Raw genomic sequence first — 26,296 nt, forward strand, 5'->3', positions numbered from 1 at the left:
GTACTGGTACAATGACAGACACACAGATCAATGGAATAGAAATGAGAATCCAGAAATCAGGCCATCTACCTATGGTCAACTGATTTTTTGACAAGGAGATGAAATCAGTTGAATGGGGAACAACAGCCTTTTTTAACAAATGGTGTTGGCAAAATTGGAAAACTATCTGTAGAAAACTCAAGCAAGATCCCATACCTCACTCCATATATTAAAAGCAACTCAAAGTGGATCAAGGACCGAGGACTAAAACCAAGAACTATAAACTTCATTAGGGAAAAGCTTGGAAGAACTCTAGAAGTCCTAATTCACAACATGAACAGTCTTCCAAGCATCCTGAAAAACCTACAATCAGGAGAGGATAAAGTAGATGAATGGTACCTTCTAAGAATTAAATCCCTATGCACATCCAAAAACTTCTCCAAAAAGGGAAGTCTCAGACTGGGAAAAAATATTTGGTAATGACATGTCTGATAAAGGACTTATATCTAGAATTTATAAAATACTTGAACACCATAACAAGACAGTTAAACAACCCAGTTGAAAAATGGGCACAGGAACAGACACTTCACCAAAGAAGACATTCAGATGGCAAACACATGAAAAAATGTTCAAAATCCCTAGCTCTAAGAGAGATGAAAATCAAAACAACTATGAGATATCATCTCACCCCAAAAAGAACAGCAAAATTTAACAAAACAGAAAACAACATATGCTGGCGAGGTTGTGGAGAAACTGGGACCCTTAGACACTGTTGGTGGGAATGTAAAATGGTGCAACCACTATGAAAGGCAGCATGACACTTTCTCAAAAGGTTGGAAATAGAAATACCATTTGATCCAGCAATTCCACTACTGGGAATATCCTTATATATACTCACCCATGTTTATTGTGACTTTGTTCACAATAGCAAAGAGTTGGAAGCAACTCAAGTACCCACCAACAAATGAATGGATAGAAATGCTGTAGTATATTCATACAAAATGGGTGACCCTAGAGGACCTTACGCTGAGTGAAAAATCTCAGTCACAAAAGGACAAATACTGCATAGTGTCAATGTTGTAAAGCAGGACTGACATCCAAGTTGGGGGGAAACTAATAGGGAATAAATAATGTATACTGCACTGAAACAGATAAGGGAGAGAACTGTTTAGGAGGAATATATGATTAGATATTATTGTCATGACAAGAGTCCAGAATGAAAGCTACATAGTGGAGTGGACTTGGGAGAGGGGTGATTGTATAACAATGAAAGAATTTTTTACATTTCAAAGAGAAAAGTGAACTGGGCGGAGGAGTGGGCAGGGAGGAAAGTGTGCAACAATGAATGAATGAAAATCCTAAGTCTCTGTAAATTTTCATTAAAATAAATAAAAATTTTTTAAAAAGATACAGAAAGAGAGAAGGAAAAAGAAAGGTATTTGCAATGAATAAAAGAAAAAGGAAAAAAAAAAAGAAGTGCTTGAAAGATCTGGCCAAGGTAAAGAAATACATAGCTTGGTTTCTGTATTGCTGCTTTCAACAGTGTTGATGGGGGATCCAAATAAAATAAAATCATTGGCAATCTTTTATCCATTTATCATGATGTTGTATGTATTGGTCCAAATGTGAGTATTTCTGCTTTCTTATGTTGATATGCAATCCATACTAAAGGCTATAGTCTTTGATCTTCATAAATGCTTCAAGTCCTCTTCATTTTCCTCAAGCACAATTTCATCTACGTATTGCAAGAGGTTGTTGAGTCTTTCATAAAACTCCTACACATAACTTATATTTGTAGGATTATAGATGTGTATGCTTATTGACTTAAGAAATAGTACCTATAGCTTTATTTTATTTTGACTTTTAGGGAAATCATTACCTTGTGAATAAATTTTGACCATGACTTCATTATTTCAATTTTTCTCAAGGATTTTTTACTGACTATTTTTGCTGTCTTAATGCCTAGAGCACTCAGATAAAAGACAAGTACAATTAACTATTTTCAGGTATGAGAAGGGAAATGGAAATGTACAACAAATATTTAAATATTTACTTTACATATACAACAAAAATTTTCCATTGCAAAATTACTCAAATGAAACTTAAACTTTATTCAAAATTAAATGTACTCGATTAATAAATAATATCTAGAATGTGTTAGTAGGAGCTCTGGTGGCCTAGAGTCAAGAAGCTGTCCTACAATCCCAAAGGCACACAGCCCGATTCCACCAGCTGCTCCACAGGAGAAGGCTGGGCAATCTCCTCCTCTGCGATTAACTGCCTCTGAAAACCTTCTGGGGAATCAGCTATGGGTCAGTTCTGGCTCTATGGGAAACAACACTACCACATTCTATAAATCCAAACCAGAATTTTGATTCATTATTTAAAATTCAAGGATCTCATATAATTTCCTAGATTATAAAGAATAAACTACTTCAAGTACACTGAGAAATTATTTTTAGGATTCTTAAACATGTGTTGCACTGGGTGCATTCACCAAGTTGTGGTAAGAAATCTAGAGGACAACCACCTGGTCAACTGACTGGAAGAGATGTATATTTGTTCCTATACCAAAAAAAAAAAGGTGACCCGACAGAGTGTGGAAATTATTGAACAATATCATTAATATCAAGCAAGCAAGATCTTGCTGAAAATGATCTAAAATAGACTGTAAAAGCACATCAACAGAGAACTGTCAGATGAGCAGACTGGGTTTAGAAGAGGTTGCTGCACTAAGGACATTATAGCCAATGTTAGATAGATCTTCGGTGAAAGCAGAGAGTACCAGAGGAATGTCTATCTGTTTGACTGTGTGGATCAAAACAAACTGTGGCTGACTCTGAGAAAGAACAGGAATACTCTGAACACTTGATACTGCTTATGCAAAATCTATTCTTGGACCAGGAGGCAATCATCAGAACAGAGCAAGGAAACACTATATGGTTCAAAATTAGGAAAGGTGCATGCCAAGGATGTGTCCTATCGCCATACCTTTTCAAACTATAAGTGGAACAGATCATCAGGGAGGCTAGGCTCTATAAGGAGGCATGTAGCATCAGAATTGGAAGAAGACTCATCAACAGCCTGCGTTATGCAGATGACACAACCTTGTTCGCTGAAACTGAGGAAGACCTGAGGCATTTGATGTAGAGGATCAAGGACTGCAGCCTTCAATATGAATTGAAGATCAACATCAAGAAAATAACGATTCTCACCACTGGACCAACTGATAGCACTATGAAAGATGGAGAAGAGACTGAAACTGTTAACAGATTCAGCTAGCTTGGCTCCACAACCAACACTCTTGGCACCAGCAGCCAGAAAAATCAAAGGGCAAATTGCACTGGGAAAATCTGCTGTCAGGGATCTTTCCAGAGTTCTGAAGAGCAGTGGTGTCAGTCTGAAGACTAAGGTATACCTGATCAAGGCCCTGGTCTTTGCAATTTTTTTTATTTTGTTTTATTAATTTTAATGAACATTTGCAGAGATTTTGGATTTTCATTCATTCATTGTTGCACTTTTTTCTTTATCCCCCTCCCCCATTCACTCCTCTCTTTGAAAAACAAAAGATAAACTTCTTTGTTGGTATACAATCCCCAGACCCCGACCATGCCCCCTCCTGCCACAAATGCACTCCACTATGTGACCTTAATTCTGGACAATCACTAAGGATGACAGAAGAAGAATAATGCCTTTGAGTTTGGTGCTGGAGAAGAATATATACCATGGATTGCTAAGAGAGCAGGTCCATCCTAGAGAGGGTAAGGTGAAAGCAGAATGGTTCCTTGGAGGCAAGGATTCTGAAGCTTCGTCTCACATACTTTTTTGCATGTTGCCAGGAGAGACCAATCCTTGGAGAGGGATATTATACTTGGAAGGGAGGAGGGATACTGCAAGAGAGGAAGACTCTTAATGAGATGGACTGACTCAGTGACAAAGGTAATGAAGGTAAGTGTGTCAGAGACAATAAAATTTGCCCAAGATAAAGCAGGGCTCAGAGTTGTTGTACTTATACCGTAGGGTAGCTATAAGTCACAGGCAACTTAGCGGCACATAACAACATAGCTCTGGTGAAGCTCTGATGGCCTAGTGGTAAGAAGCTGCAATTCCAAGGCATGCAGTTCGAATCCACCAGCTGTTCTGCGGGTCAGTTATGGGTCGGTTCTGACTTGACGTCACACAACAGGAGGGCTCTGGTGGCTTAGTGATGAGGAATTGCACTGCCAACCCTAAGGAACAAGAATCTAATCCACCAGAGGTTCCATGGGAGAAAGATGAACCATCTCCTCCCATGCAATTTTTTGCCTCTGAAAACCTGCTGAAGGGTCAACCTGTAAGTTGGTTCTGACTCAACAGTACATAATAACAACAAAATAAGTCTTTACGAAAATATCAGAATGTAATTTCTCCAGAATGACTAAAATATAAGGAAAATGTCTGGGTCTAGCCTGCAAATAAAGATGATTTGACGGCACAATGAAAAAGTCACTAAGTTGCTAACTGAAAAGTTGGCAGTTCAATACTATCTGCTGCACCAAGGAAGAAAGTCATGGTAGTCTGTTTCCATCAGAGTTACCACATTGGAAACCGTATGGAGTAGTTCTACTTTGACTTATGGAATCGCTAGGAAGTAGAATTGCCTGGAGGGCAGTGGGTAAGAAGTAGGACTCACTAAAATGCCCACTCTGCATGTCACATGACAGTGTCTACTGAACATGGCCCCTGACGTCATCTCCCTGATTCCCCGACACTCATGTCCACATCACTTCTTGTCGTTGAGTTAGAATCAACTCATAGCTGACTCTTCAACAAGTTTCCTGAGACTGTAAATTGCATGGGAGAAAATGCACTACTCTTCTCCTGTGGAGCTGCTGGCAGATTCAAACTGCCGGAGAGGTCCTGCTTTTTGGATATGCAAGGCCCAGAACCTATTTCCAAGACTGCAAGTCACAGAATTCTCTCACTGTCACTCTCAATTAATTTGCATCCCTGTTATTATCCTTTTGCTGCATCAAACCAGTAAAACTCTAACCCTAGCACAATCATTCTCTGTTCCTCCAATGTTGAGGGTTCTAGGAGAAGGGGGGGGAAATAAGAGGAAGAAAAAGTAAGACAGGATAAGGAAAGTGGAAAGGAGAAAAAATTGGAAACATTCATTAAGAATTGATCCACAGAATGTGGCTAGTATCGATGTAGGTAAACTGGAAGTTGGCAACAATGAAATGGAATGTACAGACACTGTATGCATTAGTGAGCTGAGATGAACTGGCATTGGTCACTTGGAATCTGAAAATCATACGATTTACTATGCTAGGAATGAAAAATTGAAGAAGAATGGTGTTATATTCATAATTAAAAAGGCAATTGCATTTTAATCTTGAAGTACAACGGTGAGTGATAGGATATTACCCATATGTGTACAAGGAAGATCTGTTAATACAACTGTTATTTAAATATATGCAACAAAAGCAAATGCCAAGCATGAGGAAATTGAGGAATTCTACCAACTTTGGCAGGCTGATATTGACAGGCCAAGCAAGCAGTTACTATGCATAAATTAGTTAGTGACTGGAAAACAAAAATTAGAAACAAAGTAGAAAGAATTTCACTCAGAAATCATAGATTTGGTGACAGAAATGAGGCTAAAGACAGAACAATTAAATTTTTTCTAAGATTTAATCCATTTCTTTTACTTAACCACTAGCACACAGAAATATATGCCTTGTGCTTAACACTAACTGTGCTTTCCAAACAGCACAAAATTCATCTTTGTTTTTTTATAGATTGGAATTTTACTGTATCTTTTTCTCAAAAAAGTCTGTAGGTGGTGTTTTTCCCACAGCTCATGCCCACTTCACTTCTCTGAGTCCAGTTTTGTTTTGTTTTTTTAAAATTTTATTTTATATTGGTTTGCTTACAAAGTTTGTATACATTTTGTTTCACACTTGCCCTTATTCACATTGTTTTATACAATCAATCCCATTCATTATGTTCTATAAAATTTATCACCATTGAACTAATTTTGTACGTTCAATGATGTATTCCTCACAAATTCCTTTTTTTTAAGGAACACAGATGGCGACTACCCATAGGCCTAAATCAAAGGTCGGCACAAGAATCAGAACGACTAAAATCTGTGAAAAGAATAGTTGGTGAAGCACAATAATCTAAGTCAAAACCAGCCCGGGTGTTGACTGTGGAACAGACCATCAACTTGTGTATTTTCAACAGAGTTGAGTCTGATCAACTTAGAACTGACATATCACTCATATGGAAGTTCAAATTTAAGTTGAAGAAAATTACAACAAGCCCGCCAAGAACCAAAACATGACCTTGAGTTTATTCCATGTGAATTTTAAAACCATCTAAAGAATATATTCGAGGCACTGAACATTAAGGATCAAAGATCAGATGAGAGGTAAGATGGTATCAAAGATACTATCTTTGAAGAAAGCAAACGATCATTTCAAAGACAGGAGAAAAAGGTTAAAATGGAAGTCAGAAGAGATTCTGAAAACTGCACTACAGCAAAAAGAAACCAAAACAAAGGTAAGAAATGTCAAAGTAAAAGAGATGAACAGAAAATGTCAAAGGGCAACTCGATAAAACAAAACAAAGTATTATAATGGAATCTGCAAAGAGCTCGAGTTGGAGAATTAAAAAGGGAAGAATCCCTTAGCATCTCTCAAGCTGAAAGAACTGAAAAATAAATTCAAGTTCAAGCTATAATACCAATAGACACCACGGGCAAAATCTTTTTCTTTTTTTTAACATTAATTTGTATACAAAATTCATATATATTATGTTTCACACTTTTCTTCATTCACATTGTATGTCAGACAATCATTCCCATACATTGTATTTTAGAAAATCAATCACCATTGAACTACGCCCAGGATCATTCCATGATTATGGAAGTATCAAAAGAAGAGACAGATGAATATACAGAGTCACTGTACCAAAAAGAATTGGTCAACACTGAAATATATGAGGAAATTGCTTATGATAAAAAAAACCAACGGTGATAAAGGAAGAAGTTCCAGCTGTACTGAAGGCACAAGAAAAAAAATAAGAGTCCAGGAATTGATGGGATACCAACTGACATATTTCAACTACCAGATGCAGCCCTGAATGAGCTCACCATTCTGTGCCAGGAAATTTAGAAGACTGTTACCTGGTCAACTGACTGGAAGACATCCACATTTGTTCCCATTCTCAAGAAGGGTAATCCAACAGAATGTGGTAATTATCAAACAACAGTATTAGTAACAACTGCAAGCAAAATATTGCTGAAGATCATCCAAAAACAGCTAGAACAGTATACTGACAACGAACTTCCAGATATTCAAGCATGGGGTAGAAGAGACCATGGGACCAGAGCTATGGCTGGTATCAGACAGATCTTGGCTGAAAGCAGAGAATACCAGAGAATGTCTATTTGTGTTTTACTGATTATGCAAAAGGATTTGACTGTGTGGATCATAAAGAACTATGGCTAACATTGAAGAGAATGGCGATTCCAGAACTCTAACTGTGTCTATATGAAACCTAGACCTAGACCAAGAAGCTGTTGCCTAACAGAGCAAAGGAAGACTGCATAGTTTAAATGCACCATTTTTCTAAAGCTCACACAGAACAAGTAATACTAATCACTTAAAAATGCAAACTTACTGACAAAAACTGGATGAATTATGTATATTGCATTGAAGCCGATGAGGGAGAGAACAGTTTAAAAGTAATATATTTTAGGGCATTATGATTATCATAAGAGTTTGGAATGAGGGTTGGAGAGTGGAGTGTATTTGGGTTGAGGGTGGGAGGGTGCGGGGGGATTGTATACCAATGAAAGAGTTTTTCTTTTGCTTTTAAAGAAGAGCGAACTGGGGGTGGGGGTTGGGTGGGCGGGGAGAAAAGTGCAACAATGAATAAATGGAAATCCACAATCTCTGTAATTGTTCATTGAAATTATTATTATTAATAATAATAATAATAAATAACAAAAAACCATAGGCACTAAGGCAAGTATTTAATGTGAATCTAAGGCATTTTAAAGTCCAAATACTAACTTACATTGGAATATGGATGAAAAAAGTACTTCAGAAATTAATTGTAAAAACAAATAATCCTTGATTTGAAAGGATCCATTAGTTAATTGACTGTGGTTTCTTGTCTCATAAATGAGGAAACTATTTTAAAAACTAAAATAAAACAAATGAAGAAGCTGAAAAAAAAAACGCAAACTTACCTTCATTTCAATAACAGTTTGCAGAGCTTTTGTTTTTGCAGAATCAGGGGCATTCTCAAATCTCCGATGCATCTCCTAGGTAAGAGAAACAAAAGCAAATGATAAGTGGGGAGTTGTACAAGAGAAGATTAACACTGCTGTTATTGACTGAAATATGTTCTCTCCCAAAATAAATCTTAACCTCTATGCCTGTGGTTATGACTCCATCTGGGTCTGGGGTGTCTTTGTTATGTTAATGAGACACAGTGTCCAGTGTGCCTTAAATCAATCTCTTTTTGATGTCAAAGTGATTAAGCAATCAAGAAGAAGAGATGCAAGAAAAATGTCAAGCCCAGGAGTAGATAAGACAGTAGGGAAAGACAAGGACCTTCCTCCAGGGTCAACAAACACAAGACTTTCTTTCCCGAGACAACACGAGGACTTCAAAGTTCTAGCCTCATGAACTGTGAGAAAATAAGTTCAAAACCATCTGCTGTTTCAGGAGCACTACATACAAGATGCCAGACTTCTGATCACTTGCTGTCTGCCTGTGCATTCAGCAATCCAACACCAGCTATTTGAAATTAGTCATACAGACCCCAGTTATGACAATAGTTGGAACCATCTCCAGTCCCCAGGTTAGTGTGTCAATCTTCCACATTACTCCAAGAATATAATCACAACTCCAAATGACCCAAAAAGGGGGATTCGAAATGTCCCTGGTTTAAAAGGAAAAATAAAAGCAGACACAGTCAGTCTATGCTGTACAAATATACTGAAAGTACCTGTGATGACAACACCGTTTCCACAGCATGCACCCCAGAGTGGCAACTGCCTGGTTACCTATGCTAAAAATGTCTCTCCACTGGGATTTAAGGTAGGAAGAAAAGGTAAGTTTTCTAAGTATTCCATGCTTTGAAAATGTCAGAAGCAACAGTTGTATTTTTAACCCAAATTTTAATGAGTTCTGACTGGGCAAGAAGGAGCAAGTTATAGGTAGCAACATCCCAGTTAAGGTCCTCAAGGATGGCACAGAAGTTACCAGATCATCCTGGACTGTTTGTTTTCTTGATAGATTTCTGAAAGTCTCTGAGTTAATCAGTCAGCATTGTCAAAGGGAGCTCAAAGATATCATTGTCAAAGATAGAGTATAGGAAGCTGTGTTCCTAACCCAAAGCCCACACCTCTCTTGCAGTTCAAATCCACCACTGGCTTCTCAGAGAAAGATAGGCAATCTCTACTATTATTATTTATAATATCTCTACTATTGTGGAGGATCAACTATGACTTGAGGCAATGAGAGGGAGAGTAAGTGCCGTCCAAAGTGCTCTGGGTCAGCCTCTATTGACTCCAGAGAACACACAGATTAATACTTTCCATTTGAGCAATGCTTCCCCTACTCTCTCCCCTCACGCAGCTTGCCTTTGGAACTAACTCACAGATAGTCAGCCTCTTCCCATTGTATCTCTGAAGCTATAAACAATACAGGGGGAAACTGTACATCTTTCTTGCAAAATGGTGGATTTGAAACTCCAACATAATTCCCTATGGACTATGGTACCAGAGCTCCTGAACAATGCTTAACCATAAAAAAGGGGATCTACTGAGTGCAATGCTTTAATGATAGTTTTCCAGAAATTTTCATTTTTGCCTAACCAGGAAGAATAGTTTAAGGAGAACAGAAAAATTATTGCAAAATTCATTGAGCTATCTCTTTCTCAAAGAGTACTCTCAATGAACTGAAAAAAGTTTTCAATTACAATTGTTGTTATGTACCGTTGAGTCGCCTGCGACTCATAGCGACCCTATGCACAACAGCCCTAAACCCTGCTCTATCCTGTGCCAATCACACTGCCTCCAATACACCCATCCTGCTTACCCCAGTCACTGAATCAATCCACCTTATAGAGGGTCATCCCCTTCTACGCATTCCCTCCACCCTCCCAAGCATGATGTCCCTCTCCAAGGACCTGTCCCTCCTTACAACATGTCCAAAGTATGTCAGACGAAGCCCCAGAATCCTTGCCTCCAAGGAGCAGCCTGGTTTAACCCTCTCCAGGATAAACCTGTTTGTTTTGTTGGCAGTCCATGGTATATTCAATACTCTTCTCCAGCACCACAGCTCAAAGGCACCAATTCTCCTTCTATCCTTCCTAGTCATTGTCCAACTCTCCAATGCTTAACAAGTGATTGCAAAGACCATAGCTTATATCAGATGCACCTTAGTCTCTAGAGTGACACCACTGCTATTCAGTACCCTGGAGAGGTCCCTAACAGCAGACTTTCCCATCACAATACAAATCACAATACATTTTTTTAATTTCCTGGCTGCTGGTGCCAAGAGTGTTGATCGTGGAGCCAAGAAAACTAAGGTTGTGAACAATCTCAATCTCTTCACTATCCATCCTGATGCTGCTAATTGGTCCAGTGGTGAGAATCTTTGTCTTCTTGACATTGAGCCTCAATCCATACTGAAGGCTGCAGTCCTTGACCCTCTGCAGCAAGTGCATCACGTCCTCCTCAGTTTCAGCAAGCAGGGTTGTGCCATCTGCATAATGCAGATTGTTGATAGATCTTCCACGAATCTTGATGCCGCATTTCTCCTCATAGAGCCCGACCTCCCGGATGATCTGTTCTGCATACAGGTTGAAAAGGCATGGTGACAGGACACATCCCTGGCGTACACCTTTCCCAATTTTGAACCATGCAGTGTTTCCCTGCTCTGTTCTGACGATCACCTTTTGGTTCAAGTATAGGTTTCGCATTAGCACGATCAAATGTTCCAGGATTCCCATTCTTCTCAGAGTCAGCCACAGTTTGTTAAATTACAATTGACAAGTAATTTATGAACACCTACCTACCATTCCCCATCCTCACTATTCATATGCACCATCCTTTGTGGTTCTTTTCTTCCAAACTCCAGCCTTCAATACCCAACTGCATATTCCACTTGTATATTTAGCAAATATCTAAAATTCTACATGTCCAAGGTTGAATTCCTAATTGAACCTCAGTTGTACTATTTCCAGTTTCCAAGCCAAAAATTTATGTGTCTTTGTAGGGCCTTCCTTATTCTCTCAAGCCAGGCCAATCTGTTAGGAAATTCTCTTAACTCTACCTTCAAAGTACATCCATAATGCAACCACCTCTTGCCATCTCCTCTAACACTACCTGACATAAAACCACAAATCAAAGAGTCAACTTTTATCACAACATCAGCCTTCTAGCACCTTATCTTGCTCTTCATATGACCTATTCTCAACAGAGAATTCAAAGCAACTCTTCCAAATAGATTTTATCTTGTCACTCCTCTGCTCAAAATCTGTCTCTGGCTCCTCACTTGATTCAGAGTAAGAACTGAAGTTCTTTCACTAGGCTACAAATCTTAACCCCTCAGCACACTTCCCTAGAATACCATGTTTCACAAACACTTGCCTCACTGCTGTTCCTCAAACATGATAGGTATGCTCCAGTTCCTAGAACCGTTGCACCAGCTATTTCCTCTATCTGAACTTTTCTTTTATCTACAGGTTTACTTCTACAGGTTCCTGCAAGTCTTGGCATAAAAGTTACTTCAATATGACTGGGCTTATTAATTGTGACAACAGTGTAACAGTTATTTTGTAAAATGCCCTCTGTTTTAGAGATGTGCATTATTTCATCTGAGGTATGATTGTTGGCCTCTGGAGCCCTTGAGGCGAGTTTCTCCAGCTCTCCCTGAAGTTTTCAACTGCAGAGGAGCTTGGTGACACTACGTGCTGTTTAAGGGTTAATGATATTTCAGACAATATATATCCTTTATTTATGGAAGCCACAAAACCTTGGTTCTCTCTATTCTTCCAATAAATAACAGATCAAGATGAGCAAAAAAAATCCAGCTTAACAAATATGATTGTTCTGCTGCTCTCATCTTACTGGAAGCAATGCTCCCACTCTATTATAAATACACAATGTCTCTTGACTATTACCACATAGTATCCTAATGGTTGGGGTTTTTTCTCTCCCTCATTCGACTTCTCCAGGTGTTTCTTCTCTGTTTTCCTTTGCAAGCTCTTCCTAGTAAACTAGAACTCTAGAAGAGATGGTGATCAAGTGATCAATCCTAATTCCTTTGCCCCTTTTCATCTACTCTCTCTAATCTACTACACAGCTGTGAAAAATGAGTCACTTGTTATGAGCTTTTGCTTTGTCTTGGATCTTCAGACAAAAAAGCTTGAGAAACTTTCCCCCTCACACCTGAGAGAAGACCTAGTTTGCTAACACAGAGAGCGGATAATCTTTGTCCAGATTGAGAACAAATCTTCTTGGATAAAGTGTAAATGAATTACTTTTGGTATTTTTAATCTGGCCATAGGAAGATCTAGAAATGCAGTTCATGGAGTTGTGCTGCTGACTCAAAGGCTGTAATCCTTTCCTTATCAGTTCCTTTATTGGCAGTTTGAATCCACCTCGGGCTTTGTGGGAGAAACACAGTCAATCTTCTCCCATGTCATTTATAGACTTGGAAACCCACTGGAAGGTCAGTGATGAGTAGGGGCCCACTTGATGGCAACAAGTTGAGAATCTGGCCTCAACTACAAGGACTGGTCAATAGACTCCACAAACGAAAAATTAAGGGAGTTGTGGCTGAAGAGTCTCTGGGCTACTGAGAGGGGACTGGTTGATTTGTATGTCATCTCCCACTGGGGAGAGGGTCACACCATGAAAATTTCAAAAAGGGGTGTGTGTGTGTGCGTGTATACACAAGGATACATACACACACACACACACACACACACACACGCCATGGTCTTTGCAATTACTTGCTATGCATCAGACATCTGGACAGTAACAAAGGATGACAGAAGAAGAATGAATGCCTTTGAGCTGTGGTGCTGGAGAAGAGTATTAAACATACCATGGACTGCTAAGCAAACAAACAGGTCTGTCTTGAAGAGGGTGAAGCCAGGCTGTTCCTTGGAGGCAAGGATTTTGAAGCTTCATCTCACATACTTTGGGCATGCTGCCAGGAGAGACCAGTCCTTGGAGAAGGACATCATGCTTGGAATGGAGGAGGGCCAGCACAAGAAAGGACGACCTTGGATGAACAGGACTGACTCTGTGACTAGGGTAACAGAGGTAGATATGTTGGAGACAATGAAATTGGCTCAAGATAGAAAAGGGTTCAGAGCTGTTGTATATAGGGTTGCTATGAGTCACAAGTGACTCAATGTCATATAACAACATATGTGTATATATACATATGCATATATATACATATATATATATATATATATACACACACACACACACACACACCAAAACAAAAAATAACAACAACCCACAGAGGTTAATCAAACAGGAAGATGCAGAGACAGAGAGGAGGCAAGGAATGTCCTAAGAGACCTGTAACACTGGTCAAGGGCTGATAATACTGAAGACAGCAGGAGACTCAGAAAAGGCTCAGCAGCAAACTAATGATGACACACAGCAGGGCCAAGAAAAGCCTGTCCTCAGTGAACTGAGGGAGACCTGACCTTCATGCTCCTCCACCTTGACTACTGAGTTACAGTTGACTGATCCTGATCCTGCGTTGTACTCTGTTCCTTAATAAGCCACTTAACTGTAACTATGGTCTGTGAGCTGTGTGATCATGGCAACAAATTATCAAAGCCAGCAGAGAGATGATGAGTACCACGAGAAGCATGGCTTTGATCATAAATGGGTAAAGATCAACAAATAGCATGTCTGACCTTTGCCTCACAGGAATCATCCTTGAGCTGATCTTGATTCTTATCTCCAGGAGATACACCACCTAGAGTTAGATAGCTGCTGATACTATTACTATTCTCATCTAGATTCCAAGATAGCCTAAAAGACAACCGAGATGCTGATGAATTTCTAAGCTTGATCTCTGCTCTGATTTCAGTAACAGCCTGAGAGATACTGCAGTTTTAGTTGCAGACCACAGCAATAAAACTAAAATCCCAATAGAGTGAATCACAGGAAATTTTCCCCTTCCTAGTGCATAAAAGAATTATGTTTACATTATACTGTAATTCATTAAATATGCAAAAACATTTAATACTTTAAAATACTGTGAGGATTACCAAAATGTGACAGAGGCACAAAATGAACACACAGTGTTAGAAAATTGACACCATCACATGCTAACACATGGTTTCCACAAACCTTGAATTTTTAGAAAACTGTATTTGCAAAGTGCAGTGGCAAAGTGCAATAAAGAGAAGCTTAAGAAAACTAGGAATGCTTATACACGTATACCCAAATATCAATTTGACATTTCTCTTTATGTATCTAACAGGTAACTCATTTCAACCAAAACAAAGTTATCCTCAATCCAGCTTTTTCTCCTCACCGTCATTACCTTCTAAATGGCCATAATTATTTAATGGATCAAGTCCTTAACTGTGGCAGTTCCTCTCACACTTCTTAGATCTTATTTTCTCATAAGCAATGCAACAGCAAGTCTTAATTGTTCTACCTCCAAAATTTCTCTTTAATTAATCCATTTTACTCCATTTCCTGCCTAGTTTAATCCTCAAATTCTTTAACAGCCCTTAGATGGTCTTCTTTCTCTCCCTTTGTTTTCAATGACTACCAGGTTAATCTTGACAAAACGCCATCAATATCAAGGTACTAATCTTTAAAAGATTCTCATCACTGGGCCAATCGCAGGACCTTGATAGATGGAGAACAGACTGAGGTTGTTAACAGTTACAGCTTTCTCGGCTTCACAATCAACACTCTTAACACTCACAGACAGGAATCAAAAGAGAAATTGCACTGGGAAAATCTGCTGTCAGTGATCTCTCCAGAGAGCTGAAAAGCAACAATGTCAGTCTAGAGACTAAGGTGCACATGGTCAAGGCCATGATCCTTGCAGTTACTTGCTATACATCAGAAAGCTAGACAATGACTAAGGATGATAGAAGAAGGATCAATGTCTTCAAGTTGTGGTGCTGGAGAAGAGTCTTGAACATAGCATGGACCACCATGAAAGCAAGCAGGTCTGTCATGGAGAAGGTGAAACCAAGTTTTTCACTGGAAGCTAAGATCTTAACACTCCGTCTCACATACTTTGGGCATATGATCACGAGGGGCCAGTCTTTGAAGAAGGACATCATCTTTGCAAGGGTGGAAGGACAGCACAGGAGAGGAAGACTCCAGATGAGATGGATTGGTACAGTGACAGGGGAAATGGGAGTTGGTGTGTCAAAATTAGTGAGACTGGTTCAGGACAGGGCAGGGTTCAGAGGTGCTGTACATAGGGTTACTACGGGTCGAAGGCAACTCAATGGTACATAACAACAACAATCTTTAAATCCATCAATGAGTTTTCCATAATATTTCTCACTCTCTACAAGACCAGCAAGACTTGACCTTTATAAAAATAATAGATACCAGTCTCTTGGCATAAACTATTACAAAATTAGACAAAACTCGTAACGTGTTTTCAGATACTGGACTAATAGCAGCAAAGGACTATGAGTTCTGGAGACATTTTCCAGTATATGATGCAGGTAGGAAAACTCAGCACACAGCAAGCAGTCCTCCTAAAGCAGAACTCTGCAGAGCAAAACAACACTGCAAAGGAATCTGCCAGAAGCCAGCAGTGTCTAATATGACAGGAGTTCCCTTAAATCTCTGGCCAAATGCTAAGCTGTACGCTTGCAGGGCAAGACACCACAGGCCTAGGGTAAGAGTAACTACAGGAGTTGTCAGTTAAACAATTACCTGAGCTCTATTTATTTTAGGAAAAGATTCAAGATCCAAACAGAATAGAAATAATATCAGATGTGTGCAGTGGAAACCAGAAAGTTCAAACTTTAAAAGTAGAATCATTCTATTCCAGGTAACAAGTCATTATTTTCCTGCTTTCTTATACAAGTTTTCAGTAATTTTTCAGGCAGCTCTGACGGCCTAATAGGTAAGAAGTTGTTTTACCAAATGAAATGCAGGTGGTTCAAATCCACCAGCTGCTCTGAGGGAGAAAGATGGGCAATGTCCTCCTGAGCATTTTATAGCCTCTAGAAACCTGCTGGACGGTCAACTATGAGTTGGTTCTCAGTCTAAGCAATGAGGTTATGGATGTGAAGTTGCTGAGTCTCTGGATTTTGTTTTCTTCCTTAATATACTGTTGGACTGATCTTACATAAGTTAATTTATTTGCAGATTTACTTGATTCTTTTAAAAATTACTTTTATAGGCTATACAGGTTGGTGCAGAGCAACCTTCCCTGTAGGACTAGACATAGTTAAAGTTGGCACAAAAGGTTTACTACTTGACTATTAGGGGGAAGGCTGGCAATTTGGATCAATCAAGAGGCTTCTCAGAAAATAGGCCTAACAATCTTCTTCTCAAAAACCCCAAGGAGCAGTAGTACTGGCTTATAGTTGATTCAAAGACAATCATCACTGTCGTTTCAAAAAATTCAAACTCACTGCTGCTGAGTCAGAACCAACTCCTAGATGACCTGCCAGCAGGGTTTTGGAGGCTGTAAATCACATGGGAAGATAGCGTCCATCTCTCTCCTGTGAACTAGAGGGGGGTTTCTACTGTCAGAGAGTCACCACGTTTGGGTTATCAAAGCAACTTCCTATGAACCATGTCATCATCATCATTATCATCTAGTAACATTATGAATCAAGCAGAAGCAAAAGAAATTATATAATTTAAAAAAATTACTAGACAGTGAGCAAAGAATTTGAAGATATTACCTACAACCAGCAAGAAATCACAAAACTGAAACAAACTCAGAAGTCACAAAGATGACAGAAGTATCACTCCAGTTAACAAGGAATTTGGGACAAACAATACTGCACAAGGAAGAAAGGGGGAAATCTGATTACCAGACTGAAAGGACATTTTTAAGAAAACAAAATCAGAAAAATCTATAGCATTTGTTGTAGTTGTTGTGCACTACTGAGATGGAACTGACTCACAGCTGACCCAACCAGCAGGTTTTCAGAGGATATATAAATCACAGGGGAGAAGGCTACCCATCTTTCTTCCGGCTGGAGGATTCAAACTGGGTACCCTTTGGGTTGGCAGGGTGCTATTTAGGGATATACAAAACACAATGCAACTGTTCAATTCCCTTGAATTGACTCTGATTCAAAACAACCCAATGGACTACAGAAAGAAATATTGCTGAGTCCTGCTTCACCCTCACAATCACTGTTGTAGTCATTGTGTCCATCCATCTAGTTGAAAGTCTCCCTCTTTTATGCTGACTTCCTACTGCTTTACTAAGCAGAATGTCTATTCTTCAGGGGTGGGCCCCTTCTAATAACATGCCCACGGCATTTGCAACAAAGCCTCACCATCCCTATTTCTTTTTCTTTTACTGAGATATGTTGTTGTTGTTATGTGCCACTGAGTCGCTTATAGTAACCCTATGTACAACAGCCCTAAACTCTGCTCTGTCCTGTGTCAATCTCACTGTCTCCAACACACCCATCCCAATTACCCCAGTCACTGAATCAATCCACCTCATAGAGGGTCTTCCCCTCCTGCGCTGTCCCTCCACCCTACCAAGCACGATGTCCCTCTCCAAGGACCAGTCTCTCCTTACAACATGATCAAAGTACATCAGACGAAGCCTCAGAATCCTTGCCTCCAAGGAGCAGCCTGGTTTAACCCTCTCTAGGATGAATCTGTTTGTTTTCCTAGAAGTCCATGGTACCCTCAATACTCTTCTCCAAAACCAAAACTCAAAGGCCTCAATTCTCCTTCTATCCTCCCTAGTCATTGTCCAACTCTCCAATGCATAACAAGTGATAGCAAAGACCATGGCCTGTATCAGACGCACCTTAGTCTCCAGAGTGACACCGTTGCTCTTCAGTGCTTTAGAGAGGTCCCTAACAGCAGACTTTCCCATCACAGTATGTCTTTTAATTTCCTAGCTGCTGGTGCCAAGAGTGTTGATTGTGGAACCAAGAAGACTAAAGCTGTGAACAATCTCAATCTCTTCACCATCCATCATGGTATTGCCAAGTGGTCCAGTGGTGAGAATCTTTGTCTTCTTGACATTGAGCCTCAATCCATATTAGAGGCTGCAGTCCTTGACCCTCTGCAGCAAGCGCTTCAGGTCCTCCCCAGTTTCAGCAAGCAGGGTTGTGTCATCTGCATAATGCAGATGGTTGATAGATCTTCCACCAATCTTGATGCCGCATTTCTCCTCATAGAGCCCAGCCTCCTGGATGATCTGTTCTGCATACAGGTTGAAAAGGTATGGAGACAGGACACATCCCTGGCGTATGCCCTTCCCAATTTTGAACCATGCAGTATTTCTTGCTCTGTTGTGACGACTTCCTCTTGGTCCAAGTATAGGTTTCACATTAGCACGATCAAGTGTTCTGGCATTCCCATTCTTCTCAGAGTTAGCCACAGTTTGTTGTGATCTACACAGTCAAACACCTCTGCATAATCAATGAAGCACAGAGAGACATTCCTCTGGTACTCCCTGCTTTCAGCCAAGATCCATCTAACATTAGCCATAATATCCCTAGTAACCACGACCCCTTCTAAACCCAGCCTGGACTTCTAGCAATTCTCTGCTGATGTGCTGTTCCAGTCATTTATGTTGCACAATTTTAATGTTTATTGCACTATTAATAACATATGCAGAGAATTTTTATAATGGTATTTGCCATTTTACAAAGATATATGAAGAAATGTACAGGCTATAGAATTAATAAATATGCTTGACTCAAACACTGTTATAAAGCATATTAAAGAGAAGTGCTATTTCTAGGCAGCATTTTGATGTATTGCTCTTCCCAGGCAGTTCTGTTTGCTTTTTTGATAGTCAAGGGAATATTTCACATTTTTTCAGCAACACCACAATTCAAAGGCATCAAATCTTACTTTGTTTGCCTCATTCATTATGTCTTTCACATATGTGAAGCAACAGAGAATTCCAAGGCTCGAGTCGGATACACTTTAGTCCCCAAAATGACATCCAGGCAAGTGACTGAAATGACCATGGCCTGAATCAGGAGCACCTTGGACCTCAGACTGACATCACCATTCCTCAATAATTTGGAGAGGTTCCTGATTACAGACTTGCCTGGAAGAATTCGTTTCCTGATCTCTTGTACACTGGTCCCATGTGTGCTGACTATGGATTCAAGTACGATGAAGCCGTTGAAGTCTCAATTCTTTCTCCTTCCATCGTAATGTTGCGTATTAGTCCAATGGCAAGAATTTTTGTTTTCTTGACATTGAGCTGCAGTTTTTTAATTCATTTCAATGAACATTTACAAAGATTTTGGATTTCCATTCATTCATTGTTGTACTTCTCTCCCCGCCCATCCCACCCCCACCCCCAGTTCTCTCATCTCCTTGAAAAGCAAAAGAAAAACTCCTTCATTGGTATACAATCCCCTGTACGCCCCCATCCCCATCCCAAGTATACTCCACTCTGCATTTTTTTAAGCTTTTTAGTATTCTTTTCTACACCTGTTTCATAGTTTATCAAATGACTTTTAAATACCTTGACATCTCTGTTCTTCGATTTCAACACCTAAAACATTAATAATAATCTCTTCCATGTATTAACAAATTCAGTATCCTCCTCACAGGATTTAGATTGTCCATTTCTATCTTTCACACCGTGAATAAGGTGATCAGTTGGAGTCAGAGTACACAGAAAAGCTGTTCAATAATGAATGAAAATGTGAATGCAAAAATAAAATGGACTGTTACCAAGAGGAAATTATCTTTGCTGGAGGGTCAGCTATGAGTCAGTTCCAACTCAATGGCACACAACAAAAACAATAAAACAGGGAGTACAGTCTATAGGGAACTGAGCTGCTAACCAAAATGCAGCCCCTCTCTGACAGTTCCAGTCCAGTAGGGGAAATCCACGGGTGAAAAACAGGCAATCTTCTCCCAGTGATCTACAGCCTCCAAAACCCAACTTGCCCGTCGGTTATGAGCCAGTTCTGATTCTATGCCAATAATCTTTGATTAATAAAATGGCAAAACTATACTTTAAAACTTTTTTAATGTTTTGATATTTCTGTATCCACTTGAAAATATTAAAACTGCATTCCTTTTAGACAGCTCACCTTCTCCCCGCCCCAACCCCCTTTTCTCCTGTATCCTCTCCTCTCCATACCCTAGATCCAAATTGGGTCATTTTAAAAACATTTTGCTCTAAAAAAAATTAAAAAAAAAAAACAAAACAAAACATTTTGCTCTACAATGCAACTATGACAATTTCATTTTAAACGCTAGTAAGCATGGAAACAAAATATAAAGAAGACAATCCTCTGAATACAAGAAGGAATTGAGATCCATTTTAAACCATTCACAGGCAAAAAGCTTTCCTATAAAGACATTTTGAAACCTAACACTTCAAATAGGTTTGCATCCAAAGACCTGCACATTAAAGCTCATTATGAACACATCTTGCAGTCAGTGAGCTGATAGACTCCCCTTTCCCGCTGAGCACATCAAACCTGACTCATGTACCTTTAATAAGGAGAGCAGACGCTGGAAACAGACATGCACATACTATTTAAATGTTTGTAAGTGGCATAATATCCTACTTGCTCACTTTCCCTCCTTTTGGACTGTAAATTTCCTTTAAAAAAAAACGGCACAGAGCAAGGATTATCAGGTTCTTATTATACTGTAAGTTGTGGCTGATTTATTTACTTGCTCATTTTTCTCTCATTTATTTACTAATGAAGAAATTACATGTTAGAAATAAAATTTCATGATCTCTCTTTTCCAGCAAATACCTTCTTTTTAAAAGTCAATTCTATTTATACAATTGTGAGAAAGGAGATATTTGTTACTGTCTTATGTCCAAAATAACTTCTCCCCATCTCCTGCCCCAGTTCCCAATTTTAGCTTTTAGCTTGGGTCAAGGGTAGCAGTTCCAAGTTCCAAGTGGCTTTTGTAATCCCTTCACAGAGTCAAACTTAAAACACAAGTTCTGAATTTAATGTAGTCACAATAAAAAGAAGACAGAAATAAAGAAAAGGGGGTTGATGGGACCAGATGGAGGCAGGCAAAGGTCCTAAATACTAATAATATGGACAATACCCCATCTGCTTATTTACAGATTTGAATGGGATATGTAAGTTACAAATTAGGGGAGGGTGTGTGTGTGTGTGTGTGTCTGTGTCTGTGTCTGTGTACGTCTGTCTTAGCTATCTATGAAAGCTTCTTTTTAAATGCAAATATATTTATAGCAATTAAGCACAAAAGTAGTATGCTATCTCAGTGCAAAGAGAACTGGACTGTATAATTTTTAGTGGCTTCAAGGTCCTCATATTTTTACTGGATATTACACTGTCGTCAAACATAATAGTCCACATATCCTACAACAAAGAAAAAGACTTGGTGAACTTAATTGTTTCAACAATCATTGTAAAGTTCTAATTATCTCCCACAACAAAAATATTTACTTCCACAAACTTTGCTTTTAATGGTTCATCACTTCAGTGCCAGATGTTTTTGTTATAAATGCTGGACTGTGAGTAAATAAATGAAAAAAATTAGAAAATTTATGAAACAAATACTAGTAAAAATTACTATTTTTAGGTAAATCATTTATCTTTTAACATGCTGCAATTAAAAACATTTTTTTCAAGTAGAAATATCATTTGATCCAGCTATCCTATTACTGGACATATACCCTAAAGAAATCAAAGCTGCAACACCAACAGATATTCGTGGTTTTGTTTTGCTTTTTCCAACAGGTATTTGTATACTCAGGTTTACATACCCATTTGCATACCCATCATTACTGTAGCATTTGCATACCCACATTTACTGTAGCATTATTCACAAGAGCAAAGAGTTGGAAGCAGTCCACGTGTCCATTAGCAAATGAATGGCTAGAGAAATTGTGATACATTCACACAGTGGAGTATTATGTAGTACTGAAAAACAATAAACTCATGAAAGACTACACAACATGGTTGAGTTTGGAAGGCATCATGCTGAGTGAAATAACTCAGTCACAAAAGGTCAAATACTGTGTAAGACCAGTGTTAGAAAAACAGGAAGGTTATGGGGGAGGCAGGTAGTAAAGACAGCAGAATGGTAAGATAACTCTTGTACTGGAATAGGTGAAGGAAACACCAATCTGAAATTAAGATAATCAGACATTATGTGTACTGCAATTAACAATCTGAAACAGAACATACACTGTGGATTAAACAGGGGTGGAGACAGAAAAGGAGGGGAAAATATAATAGAGAAGTTGGATAAAGGGAATAGCTGTATACAATAACGGTTTGCTGAGATTTAAGTTAATTGTATCAATTAATGGTAATTAATGCCTATGAGTGATTTTGTGCAAATACCAATGTGATTTAAAACTTTGACTCATATAAAACAGACCTTTTGAAATATCCCAAATCAAAAACCATTTCTTTCTATTCTTTGTTCTTATAAATTCTTCAATGACTTGAATCACAATTAAGCTACCAAACTTTATCTACTCCCCAATCTGAATCGCTGCTGTACTCTGAGAGTGGTTTCTTTAGGAGTGAATACAGCAAGCAGTAGACTCAACAGTCCACCCTCACATCTTGTTTAATAGAAAGAGATAACAGACTACCAAGAGACTCTCCAAGGTAAGAGGTTTTAATTTTACAGAAGGAGATTTAGGAGCTAGATGTCACTGAAGATGCTGAAGTGACAGGGTTCTCAAAAGCTTAAACAACTGTGCTTGGGTTGCCCTCATACCCTGCATGTCTTTACTTCCAGCATGCATATTCTCATGCCCTCTGCCTCATATTAATTTCAATTCATGCCCTGTCATTTCGCTTCCACTGTGGCATTCACTTTTCGTTTTTGTTCTCTTTAGCATCTATGAAACCCTGCTCTGAATAACTGGTGCGCTGTGCTACTGATGTCCTCAGCTTGTGTTTACCTTGGGTTTTGGGTCATTTGACCTTAGAGATGATAAATGAAAACAATCCTCAATATACTTTTTTTCTTAACTCAGCCAAAATGAAGTGGCATTTGAACTTTTATCATCTCTAGTTGTGGCATTTACAATTTTTATCAAAATGTAAATAAGTAAAAGTGACTCACTAAAAAGGTGGTGGTTGTTTGAATCAACTCACAGCTGACCCTCTAGTGGGTTTTCAGAGGCAGTAAATTGCATGGGAGGAGACTGCCCACTTTTCTCCTGTGGAACCAAGTAAAACGAAATGACCGAAATGTAAAAACTTCAATCTTTTATTCATCGATCATGATGGTGTCTCTTGATGTAAGTGCTTAAAGCATTCTTCACTTTATGCAAGCAGGTTATCACTTGAGTATATACCTATATTTAAAAATCTACAGCAGTGTGTTCATTTATGTACTCTACAAACAATGACTGGCATACAGCCATATAGGTTATAGAATCAGAGATTCCATGATCTCTTGGATATCATTTGTTACAAGACCTAGAATGAAAATTTGGTTTTCAAACTTTGGTTTATAATATAATCACCTATCATGTTTGTTAAAATTTCAATATATCCAACCCTTAAGACTAAGTTCTGGTTGTAGTTCAGGACCTATCCACTAGATGTCCTCACTCTACTTACAATAAAAAGAAAAGGCACTTCAGGAAAAAAGGAATTCTAGCAATGTAGATACACTGTAATGTACACTCATACAATAGAATATAATTAAAAACATTCAGAAAACACAATGCGTAAGTAAAATATTTTGCTTTTTTCAGAGGAAAGCAGTCATGATTTACCTGTCATCTACAGAATCAAGTTCATAACCAAAATGAAAACTATTACAGAATATAAATGTCACTTCAATGTTAGAATATTTAATCAAATATGTCATTGATTTTAGGATAGGTTTAGAATCTTTATCTTCTACTTATTTCAAAAGTTCTCTTTTTACTTATTAAAACACTAATTTTTATCATGTATCATTATGAACTGTTTTCACAATTTTTTCTAGAGCCACCACTCTTCAGTCAGATTCTCAGTCAGCTGTGGTTTGTGTGCTACAGAAGGATCAGCCACTTTCAGCAGTTTCAGCTAAAAAAAGACCACAGAGCAGGACTGGATTGCAATTCTGAAATGAAAGGTCCTTGAACTGTACAAATAACAGTGAAACATTGTCTCATGCAGTGCCAGAAAATGAGGCCTTGAGGGCTAAAGGCATTCAAAGTATGACTTCAGAAGAGCTATCCTCTCAGAGCAAACAAGAAGATAGTCCTTGAAGAAGGAAATCATGCTTGGAAAAGTGGAGGGTCAGCAAAACGAAGGAAGACAGACAAGGAAATAGAATGACACAATGGACAGTGACGGTGAAGATGGTGCCAAGATAGATGGGACAGCATTTCATTCTGTTCTACATGGGGTCACTATACTGGGGTCTCTATGAGTTGAAGCTGACTCATTGGTAACAACAGTTTTAGCTTCAATGTTGATTTCCTAAATATTTCTGGACACATCCTTTATAATAATTAAAATTATCATGAAGAATACCAATAATATTAACTCAAGCAATGGCAAATAAATAGTCATGTTCTGAATATGCAGGCAAAAGCATACATTTTAGGTCTGCTACTTTGATGTCTTGTCAGACTTTTTTTATATTATTTCCCTTTTTCTTTTTTTTTTGTCAGATTTTAAAAAAACTGTCATAGGGTATTAAGAATTAACCAAATTCACAAAGAACAAATGGGGGGGGGGGAATTAACCAAATGTCAGAGAGCTCTGGTGGCCAAGTGGGTAAAATGCTGAAATGTCAACTCAAAGGCAGGAGATTCAAATCCACCAGTTGCTCCACATAATAACCAAATTTCGTAGTGAAAACCAGTCTTTGAAATGATGACTATCCATTTTCTAAAAGGTGGGCTACAATGTCAATAAATAATAAAACTTTCAGATATTGGTGTGGTCAACCCACAGTTACATTTGTCTTTCCTAACACACTTTCGATATCATGTACATTTTAAGTCTCCATCTCTCTTACTTAAATGTGAGGAAAAAATTAATACACACACACACAAACTGAATTAATTCCAACTCACAGTACCTCTCTATCAGATTTCTGGGGCTGTAAATCTTTATGGGAGGAAATGACCCATCTTCCTCCCATGGAATGATTTGTGGATTTTAATTGCCAAGGTTCAAAGGATGGTTAAAAATGGAGGAAACAAATAGAGGGCTGGAGAACTCTTAACAAAGAAGTCAAAACACCTTGCCTGAAACAGCACATATGCATCATACTCCTGTTAAAACACATTCATTTTGTGTGTCAAATGTTTTTATAGCCTCTCTCAGACAATGTGTGAGGCTCATTGCCGACACTTTCAGTACCACAAGAGGGAGCCAATATGCACAGTTTATAGAGTAAGGTAAATTTAAATACAAAAGAACAAGGCCTTTAATCTCTAGGCAACCACGCAGGTCTTGAGAAAGGAAGTTTTGGTTCCTCAGAAGAGAAAACCCAAATAACAAAAAAAACTAAGAATAAGACATATCCTTCCGTTTATTAGGATTTCTTTTCTAGATTTCTTGGTTTTACCCTTAATGGGCTCATCATTATGTGACATTATCTAACTAGTTATTAGTTCTGGCAAGTGAAAATCAGATTTAATTTAAGTTTAAATTACCTTCTTTTCAACTGATTCACCCAATATTTACTAATAACTGGCTGTGTGTGTGAAGACAATGGCAATATGAAGATAATATAGATCCCTGATGCAAAAAAACAGGTGAATGAAGAAGCATATATCACAATACACAATAATATGACTAGTTTTATCAGTATATATTACAGTTACACAAGCTAAGTGTCACAGAAGAATTAAATTTGAAAGGGAGCTTTGATGGCCGAGAGGCAAGAAGCTGTGCTGTAATCCTAAAGGTGCACAGTTCAAATTCACCAGATGCTCCGCTGGAGAAAGAGGAAAATTTCCTCTTGTGCCAGTCGGATCTGATTTGACGGTACACAACAAGGGGTGAAAATAATTAACTAATAATTAATTAAATTTTACATTTTAAAAATAAAAATAAGAATTAAATTTGAGCAAAATCTCGAAGGCAAGTAGAACAGAAAGAATAGGCAATCCAAACATGTTTTCTGATACAATCATTC

The 26,296-nt window shown here is 38.5% G+C and overlaps 1 protein-coding gene across 6 annotated transcripts in view; it reads right to left on the reverse strand.

Moving 5' to 3' along the window:
• The window catches only part of ERC1 (ELKS/RAB6-interacting/CAST family member 1), a 536,554-nt gene that overhangs the window by 415,055 nt on the left and 95,203 nt on the right, over positions 1–26,296 (reverse strand). For all 6 annotated transcript variants that reach the window (XM_006891318.1, XM_006891319.1, XM_006891317.1 and 3 more), the window contains exon 3: positions 8,225–8,299. In XM_006891318.1, coding sequence (XP_006891380.1) covers positions 8,225–8,299 — 75 coding nt within the window. The remainder of the gene's footprint in view (positions 1–8,224; positions 8,300–26,296) is intronic.

The sequence above is a fragment of the Elephantulus edwardii genome, unplaced genomic scaffold (assembly GCF_000299155.1).
Source record: "Elephantulus edwardii isolate Elephantulus edwardi_28Jun2011 unplaced genomic scaffold, EleEdw1.0 scaffold00096, whole genome shotgun sequence".
Taxonomy (NCBI): domain Eukaryota; kingdom Metazoa; phylum Chordata; class Mammalia; order Macroscelidea; family Macroscelididae; genus Elephantulus; species Elephantulus edwardii.